Genomic DNA, 9,011 nt, shown 5'->3' on the forward strand with positions numbered 1-9,011 from the left:
AGCCCTTCTGTATGTCGGCAACACATATTCAGCCATGGTTTTGTCTTCTTATGCCTTTAGAAAAGTCTTGGAGCTCTACAAACTGAGCTATAATGATTTGCAAATGTCTTATTTGGTTCAAAATGGAGTGGAGAAACCTCGAGGTGATGGTTTGACTTGTAAACGTTGTAAATGAATCAATTGCACTTCAATACCTGCATCTTGTGTATATTTACGGTATACTGAGTCCTTCCTTCACAAACCAGATTATTTAGGGATGATGATAGCAAACCTCGGGGTAAAGGGTATGCTTAACAGAAATCGTAAAAAAAGGGACAGGGGTACATTTCGGCTTAAAAATCTCGTTTTTACATCGTGTCAATGATAGTACAACTTAGTAAATAAAAAGATTTGTATAATGTTTCAGTGTTAGTGGTAATATCCAGGTGAGTTGGATGTGCACCACCATATAGATGGGGTCCAGAAACTGCAGCACAAGTGGACACTTTGGCTGGCTGAATTTGACCAATTTGCGCCACCACTGAAAGTGCGCACCAACATCAACACCAACACTCTGGTTCGTTCGCCAAATGTCGCCTTTTGGCAATTGAATTATGGGTAGAAGGGGACGATCACAAGTGGTGGCGGTGGCGATGGTGGCGGTGATGGTACGTGGCCAGATCAAACGACCAATCTTTTGCGTTGGCATAAAGGACTGTCGTTAATGTAATTTGTAAGTGGGAGATCCAAAAAAGTGTTTCACCGAATACAAATGTTCCTTCATTGTGTAATGAATCCTCAATTAGGAATAAACGTGCAGCACAATACATTAACAAGGGTTCAGAGATTGTACAACCGGAAGGCAAAAAATAAACAGACGGACATTTGTGAAAGTATCATCAGGCATTAAAGTCAAATGGACTCAAGAGTTCCCTTTACCACTCCTGGGCTGTTTCTAATCTTTATGATGTTTGGGTCAGAGTTGAGAACCACCCGATTAGCGGAGCATCTGTTGGCAGAATTAACGTACACACAAAAAAACCACAATCAAATCTAAAAATACCCTCCAAGCACACACAAACACACTTTGGAGATAGACAGAGAGTCAACCACTTCCCACTGAATGGCGCGCAGTAATGACATACACGCACGGTGAGAGAGGGAGAGGCGTTTGTTGTCGTTTGGACCACGATCACTGCAAATCAGATAGGAATTACCAGGAGGAAATAAATAGACACAAGTGGCTGCCGTGGCAGGCCATGTGGTGGCTTTACCCAAGATCCCACAATGTTCTCTTTCTTCCTCTTCGATTGAGCAGAGGGGAATGGACTGCAAGAAAGCTCCAGAGAGAAGTGTACAAGGTGTCACTTGAAAAGATTAAATCATGGTAACAACAAGTCCACCTTAAACTTTCAATTGTATTTGTGCTCAGTTACTTTTAGGCTGTGAAATAGGGCATTTAGAGGTGAGAAGAATAACATTGTTTATAAATGATTAACTATACAAAACATGGCGTTCGGCATTAAAAACAAAATCAAAATTGCCACTTGGAGATGTAATTTGACAACTTGACTATGGGCACTGCTTTGTGACGGCAAACATGGCCTATGTTGTAAGGTTCAGTGGACGCAGGCCAAATCAGCACTCGCCAACGCCTGTTTCACTGACTGACTGGAAGTATTCTGCACAATTTTGGTCTAAAAATTTCTTTCCTTTTCAGAAAAGTCTTAAAGCGATACACTGGTGACAGCGGGAAGCTAACACAACCCTAAAGACTATCTACCCTGGTTCCTATTCCTGAATGCTAAAGCTTAACGCAACGTAGGTGGGGCATATGCCGCGGATGGGATAACCTGCCACTACACCTAACAAAGGAGGTGAGGATGACGTCTACCTCCTACGAATGCCCCTGTCCCGTGCTCTGCAAGAATGCTATTAATTGCTAAAATAACACTGGCCGTGAAGCATCTTCAAACGTTTTTTACCGAGTTGTCTAGGGTACCTGTATGAAGGTGTCAAGTAGATGAATATGCAATATCTCCTCCAGATAGATATGGATGGACAGCACTGAGGTGAGAACAAAGGGGCAAAGCAGAACAGGCGTGATTCCATACCTTCACAAAACCACGTTAAATCCCGTCCTTCATTGTTTGGCTCTACTTTGAAGTTAGTGTTTCTACGACTAGCTCTGGACACGCGTGATGGCCAGCACATTCCCCTGTCCCAAAACTCCAGGTCTGGTAGGATAGCCAAGTGGAATTAGTGACTGCTATCAAGTATCACCTCAGTTCCATGAAAGTTCAGTGATTGGTATGGTTGACTCGTGAATATTTCCTTACAGCACCGACTACCTTATAATGTCTGACGCGGAAGGTTGAGGAAGAGGAGGGTCGAGGATGACGTTTAAAAGAGCAGAGAGGGGCTATGTAATACTTTAAATTTGTGTTTAACTCTCCGCAGTTGTAGCTTTTCTGGGTGAGCTGACCTTCGGGTCATACCAGCAGCTCCAAGCCCTTTTGCCATCAAGCATACATATTCTGCTCGAGTGTTGTGTCTTCTTTTGTCATCACCAACGTTTCAACAAATAAATAGCCAATCAGGCTACGGGTAACATATAAATGTAAAGGAATTACCAAATAGTTTTAAATTGCTTATTCAAACAAAGTAATGAATATGGGCATCCAAAGTACATGGTCTTTCAGCCCTTCTGATTGCAATAACAACAATACTTCCTGGTTCCTATGCTTCAAAGGTGATTATAGCTATGATCGCCAGAGTTAAATAGTAGTATGGGAAATTGCTCATTATTTTAAGTCTGCATCTAAGTCTTATGGTACCAAACAAGTTCCTAAATTATCCTCCTTTAAAGAATGCTTTCTATGGCGAATCAAAGGATAAAGCATCAAAAGTGGTAAACCAATCAAACTTCTTCATATTTGACGAGGTGAGGCTCCCTGCTTTAGCCGAAAAAAATCTTATACTATAAATTAGGTCAAATCTGTGTTAGATTGATTTTGATTAATTTGGATCAAATGGAAGGGTTGAGTTGAACAAACCCTCTTCCTTGGAACGAACACGTGGGGATGAGGCTAGGCGAGATTGGTCGAGACCCGGCGGCGCCTGATTGGCCGAACGAGTCACTACTTCTGGAATGCACGCCCTTGTCGTGCTGCTGTAGACCCTAGGAGCGATAATGAAGATATGCATTGCATTTGAAAAGTTACCGAACCTATAAACCCCCTCCGACTCCTGTAGGTCTCCCCCTCCACCACACATGACACTACTAATTGAGGATCTACCAACAAAGCCTTCACTCCAACACAATCTAAGGACGTTAATCTTCCCGTAAGTGGACAGAGTTTTCTGACTAGTAACCTCGACCTTCTCATAGTTCAACTTTAGAGGTTGAAAGAAAAAAAATTAGGCCTTATCTATGGTAGAGAGGTGAGTTCGAGAAATCGTAAAACGCAAAGCTTCTGCTTTACGTGGCACATAAATATAAACGTCTTTTTGACGTGGGTCACATATTCACTTTTAACTACTCATAAATGGGTAAAACCAAACGAAAAATATTTGCAAATCTACACACCCACGAGTTTATTAGCGCCCGCCCTTGACCATTAAATGTGGAGTAAGCACATGTATATTTATATTTTTGAGAGAAACAAATAAAAAGACCACGGTTATGTGCGCAACTCTTTCACAATTGCTTCATGTTTCGTGTTTTATAAATCTATGGACCAAATTACTTGTCAAGTAGGAGAGAACTTAACTTTTATTTGCTAGAATGGACCAGCAAAGACCCCTACAGGCATAAAAAGACGTGAATTTGCCAAAGGGTATCAGTTCCAGCCGAAGCTGTCAGTAGGCCATTGGCAGGCTAAAACTATAAGTTGCGAGTGCTTTGAGTCTTCTACGTCTGCTTCAAAGGCAGAAGAGTGAGGCGGTATTCTCCATGATTCATAAATTCCTCCTCATGAATAATTGGTCATTTGCATAGGCAGTTGTTTTCCCCATTGCAATAATCTTTTTTAGGGCCTTATGAGTAACGAAACCATGCAGTCTGTTTTCGGCTTCCAAATTAATATTCATTAGTATTTCTCTTATCTTCTTTATCTTCTTCTTTTCATGCCTTTTCAAATGCTAACGGCGTCAGTTTTACTTTTGTTTCCCCTCCCAAGAGGAATGATGTCGCGGGTGCGATCATTTATCATTCATCATTTATTTTCGTGCTCAACAGGTCTTATCTCCTTCTCTTGTGGGGATATAATTATTTGTCTCGATAAAATACTTTGCGGGGCACAAACATTCCGTACCTTACTTTCCCATCTACTTGTTTCAGTTATTCCTGACAAATCAACTTCATTTCCAGTCTTTTCCAATGCTTTAGAGTTAACACCAAAAAGACAATGTCGCCTATTTTTTCACTATTATGCCTCCTCTACTGCTGCTGGTGCATTCCCGTCGTGACCTCTCACCTAAGTCAGGTCTCGAAGACATTTCATATCGTGGAGAAGTCGCCAGAAGGAACAGTTGTCGTCAACGATTTACGCCAACTCCTTGGAGTACTTAGTAACAACGAGGGGAGCAGTAATGGTGGTAGCAGTCTGCTGGCGATCAGCAATGCGGCTCTACCCGGTGCTTCCTCCTTCAAAATTGATCAAATGCGCGGCAGTCTGGTGGTTGCATCACCACCTGACCGAGACGCTCTATGCCCCACGAACCCTCGTAGCAGTCTTGATCTCGCCACTGTGGGGAGAATCGGTGATCGGCGCGACATTTACTTGGGAGGCGAGACCTCTAATTCCCACCCTAACAGCTTCAGTCAACCTTGTGTGATCCAACTAACCATTGTCTTTGGCTCCCCTAGTGACCCCTCCTTTGATAGCCTCACCATCGTTCTCGATGACCTAAATGACCACTCACCAAAATTTGCGGATGACGAAACACAGCATGTAATTCGGGTGTTGGAAACTCCTAGTGCGCACCTCCAATCAGTATCGCCCTATGGGAGCAAATCAAGCCCTACTAAGGTTCGTATTCCCCTGCCTGAAGCTGTTGACCTGGACGCACCAGAAAATGGCGTCCGTCATTATCGATTAGAGGGAGAGGATGCCTACCTATTCTACTTGGAAATTGGTCGAGGAGATGATGGCGGAATAGCTGTTGAAGCCGATCCTCGACAGCTTGTTTTAACTTCAGATAAACGATTGTGGCTTATTCCCTCTGGAACGTCAGGAGAGACACCCTCGGGTTTGGACTATGAACAGCGAAAGGAGTACAGGTTTGTACTGGTGGCAGTAGATGGTGGAATGCCACCGAGATCAGGTAGACTACCAATACGTTTAATTATTGAAGATGTCAATGATCACGTTCCTACCTTCACTCAAACGCAATACAATGGAGTTGTGTCAGAAGATGATCTTCCAGGTCATGTGGTTCTTCAATTTCAAGCTATTGATGAAGATGGAAAGTACGAAAATCATAGAATAAATTTTCGAATTCCCGGCAAAGACGACCAGTCGACAAATCTACCTTATCCAGAGGCTCAAACAGCAGCAGCTAATTTCTTCGAGATTGAACTCGTTAAACCATATGACTACAGTCCAGATTCTTCAAGCATCCATCGAAGGAACGCCACTACAGGTCAGCTGATAGTTCAAAGAAAGTCGGAAAATCAACTTCGACAGGCCGCTAAACGTGCACTTGAGGCAGCTAAAAAGTTACAGATTTCTGCACTAGACACATCTCAACCAAGACTCAGATATCGTCCTCTAAACGTTCGCTCTTATCTTCTACGGTTTATTGTGGAGTCCTACGATTTTGGAAAGCCGTCACTGTCATCTCAAGTTCCCGTCTATGTTGAAATTGTTGACGTGAACGATGAAGCTCCAGAGATCTTTGTTGACTATATTTCCACGATTTCACAAAAACAACAACAGCAAGGCAGAAAAAGTTCATGTGGGACTCTGCTCGAGGGTCAAGGTCGTTCGATGATAGCACAGGTCACGGTTGTTGACAACGATGCAGCGTCCATCAGTACGGAAGTTGCTTGCACTGTGAACGACTCCCTCTTCTCCTTGGAGCCTATTTCCACAATGGGCAGTGCAGGCTGGCCAAGTTTGGGGACAAGTAACCCAGGCATGAGGGCCAACCAGGCTATGCTGATGTACAAATTGATGTCCAACAACCCTGTAGACAGAGAGGGTGCCAGCGGTAGCACTATTGGGGTTCAGATTACCTGCATAGACAGTCAGGATGTCGATGTTAATACAAAGAGATTGACTTCGCGTGTGGACGTTTGTATCAACATTGAGGATGTCAACGACAATCCTCCTCAATTCTCCTCCAGTTCGTATACCTTTAGAGTGGCGGAAAACCTTCCCTCAAATGGAAGTCGGCAGTTCTCCCTAGGGAAAAGTGGACACTTTATTGGCAAGGTTCTCGCCACTGATCGTGATACCTTACAAAATGCTAAAATAGAATACTCTCTCTCATCAAATACAAAGGGAATTGTAGAAATTGACGCAGAAAATGGAAGCCTTTACCTCATTACCCCCTTCGATCGGGAGAAGACCAAACAATTTGTATTCACAGTAATAGCCACAGATCAAGCGGAGAGCAATCGAACGGTCTACGGACGATTATCTAGCACTGCCGAGGTGAGGATAATTGTGACTGATATGAACGACTGTCAGCCAGAGTTTGAGTCAGCCAATTACAACTTTGAGGTGGAAGAAAATGCTGAACTGGCCGAGGTGGGAAGAGTCAAAGCAACTGATGCAGATATGGGTGATTTTGGCCGAGTGAGATATAGCTTAGCTGCAGATGATATTCAGAATGCTGGTGGTACACACCTTGTGAGTAGACAAAGTGCCAATGCACTGATAGCAAGCTTATTTCAAATAGATCCGCGTCTGGGAATAATCCGACTGAGAGGTCACCTAGACAGGGAAAAAAGGGTTCACTATGAATTCCTTGTACTCGCTGTGGACAACGTCCCAATAAGTGGTGAAGCACCAGTAAGTCACTCAGCCGTTCGATTTACAGCCACCGCTACAGTATTGGTGATGGTTCTGGATCAAAACGACAATCCACCGCAGATACTATCCCCTAGAAATCTTGCTGAATTTATACTCAGTCCAGATCAAATGGTCGCCGGTACAACCATCTTCACCATTGAAGGAAGTGACAGTGATCAGGGAGAGAATGCCACAATTGAGTATGAATTAGTACTCCCTGAAAGTGTGACCGACAATTCATCCGACTTGAACTCGGCAAGACTATTAAAAAACTTTCCTTTTGCAGTTGATCAGACTGCGGGAGTCTGCTACCTCAAACAAAATCTTCCTCCACTAGGCACTGATGGCGCAAACCTCTACACTTTTCAAGTTAAGGCTTACGATTTGGGTACACCAAGTAGTCTTAATTCTACCGTCACCGTGAGGATATTGCGCGGAACCAAGGCACTGTCAGGAACCTACACAGACTCTTTCCTCATCCATAATCGGTATGGAACTGAGGGGATCCCTAAGGGAGCAGACGGAGGTGGTGCCTACCCCGGTGGTGAATGGTTAGGCGATTGGAGCGGAGAGACTGGTGGCATTCCCAATAAGACTCTGGCAATCATCGTAGCTGCCGTCTTTGCCGTTGTCATTCTCCTGGCCATTTTGGTGTACGTATACTTCCGACATCTTAGGACCTTCAGTACACGAATGATCGTGAACGGAGTGTTGGGCAATCCACAGACGATCAAAGGTGCCGAAGGATACAATACTGGTGAGCCAATGATTAAAGGTTTATTCTCTCTTTTAAGGAAATCACTTTTACGTTTTCTTTCCTTTAAAAAGTGAGGCATATTTTTTGTTCATCGGCTTTGATTTTTGGTATTTGATAGCTTGTCAAATTTATTTTGAGACATATTATAAGGTTCTTTTGGTAATATATCAGCTAACTGGCATTTAGAGAGAACGCAGTACATAATCGAGATGTGGGATGAGAACAGAGCCTACATAAATCGGAAAAATAAAAAACCGTCATGGAAATTTTTGTGACTGTTAAATAATGGAGAAAGTGAAGGGACATTTGGCCTCATTCACCTTAAATGAGCCCGAGAAGCAAATCATCAGTCCAGGGTTCATCAACAGTGCATGCGTCAGTGAGTTTTACTTAGTAAGTGAGAATGCACGAATTTTTGGTTTTGGATGCTTGGGTGTTTGTGGAGAACAATGCAGGGAGGTGGAACATTGACGCCCCATACCCAAATGCTCCTCCTTTACACGCGTAATTGTGTCCTACTAGTCGTGTCGGTGGAATCATGTTGGTTACTTCGTTCCTTGCATGCGATGTGTTGCAGTGCGGTGGTCAGTCGTCAGTCTGATTACTGTGAACAGGCGGTCAGGCGTTTCAGGGTTTTGGAGGAAGACAAGGGGAGACGAGAGGAAAAGAAATATGGCACCAGGTGTGCATGTGTCGACATGAGCACTTTTTTCGTAATAAGAAATCTGTCACTGTGTCAATTCTGATATCGACCCTTCCCCTCAAATTTTAACCTTTTCTCTTAATTTTCATCCATTACCTATGAAGTTTCTCCCCTATAATGAAAGTCTGGAAGACATACAACTTTGGGATTTTCTAAAAGGTGGTAACTGTTCAACACTCATTCATTCGGTTTGGCTATTTAAGGAGTTTTTGAAGATCTAGGTAATAAAATATTGGGATATAATTTGTGATTATGTGTCTGAATACTTTTGGTGATTTAAAAGTAACTTTTAATTTTGAGGTTCGTTCCCGTATTTAATTTTGTCTCTGATAATTGTCGATAGTGTTCCAATTGAGAAGGGGTAAACAAATACAATGAATATTGTTCGAGTGACTCAGTGGAAGCATTTGATATGGAAACAAGGTGTCCTCCTAGTACCACACTTAGTAAACACTTTACAACATGAAGGGATTTGTTTATTATTACTACACGAATAATGGGAGGGATAGGGAACAAATACGCCATCATTTTATTTAAAAGTTAGGGTAAT

General features: G+C 43.0%; 2 protein-coding genes across 2 annotated transcripts in view; one reads left to right on the top strand and one right to left on the bottom strand. All coding sequences in view use genetic code 11, as the record gives it.

Annotated features, from left to right (window-relative positions):
- Positions 1-373: 373 nt before the first annotated feature.
- Positions 374-3,255, bottom strand: EGR_05534 (hypothetical protein; the record flags this gene model as incomplete). The annotated part of the gene is made up of 3 exons (XM_024494783.1): positions 374-694; positions 1,066-1,346; positions 3,036-3,255. The coding sequence occupies 3 exons, from the start codon at positions 3,253-3,255 to the stop codon at positions 374-376; spliced, it is 822 nt and encodes a 273-aa protein (XP_024350831.1).
- A 1,133-nt stretch (positions 3,256-4,388) lies between these two features.
- The window catches only part of EGR_05535 (Protocadherin-7), a gene marked incomplete at both ends in the record, with an annotated part of 5,413 nt that continues 790 nt past the window's right edge, over positions 4,389-9,011 (top strand). Inside the window, one exon of the mRNA XM_024494784.1 lies at positions 4,389-7,758. Coding sequence (XP_024350832.1) covers positions 4,389-7,758 — 3,370 coding nt within the window. The remainder of the gene's footprint in view (positions 7,759-9,011) is intronic.

The sequence above is a fragment of the Echinococcus granulosus genome (assembly GCF_000524195.1).
Source record: "Echinococcus granulosus chromosome Unknown EG_S00041, whole genome shotgun sequence".
Classification (NCBI taxonomy): Eukaryota; Metazoa; Platyhelminthes; class Cestoda; order Cyclophyllidea; family Taeniidae; genus Echinococcus; species Echinococcus granulosus.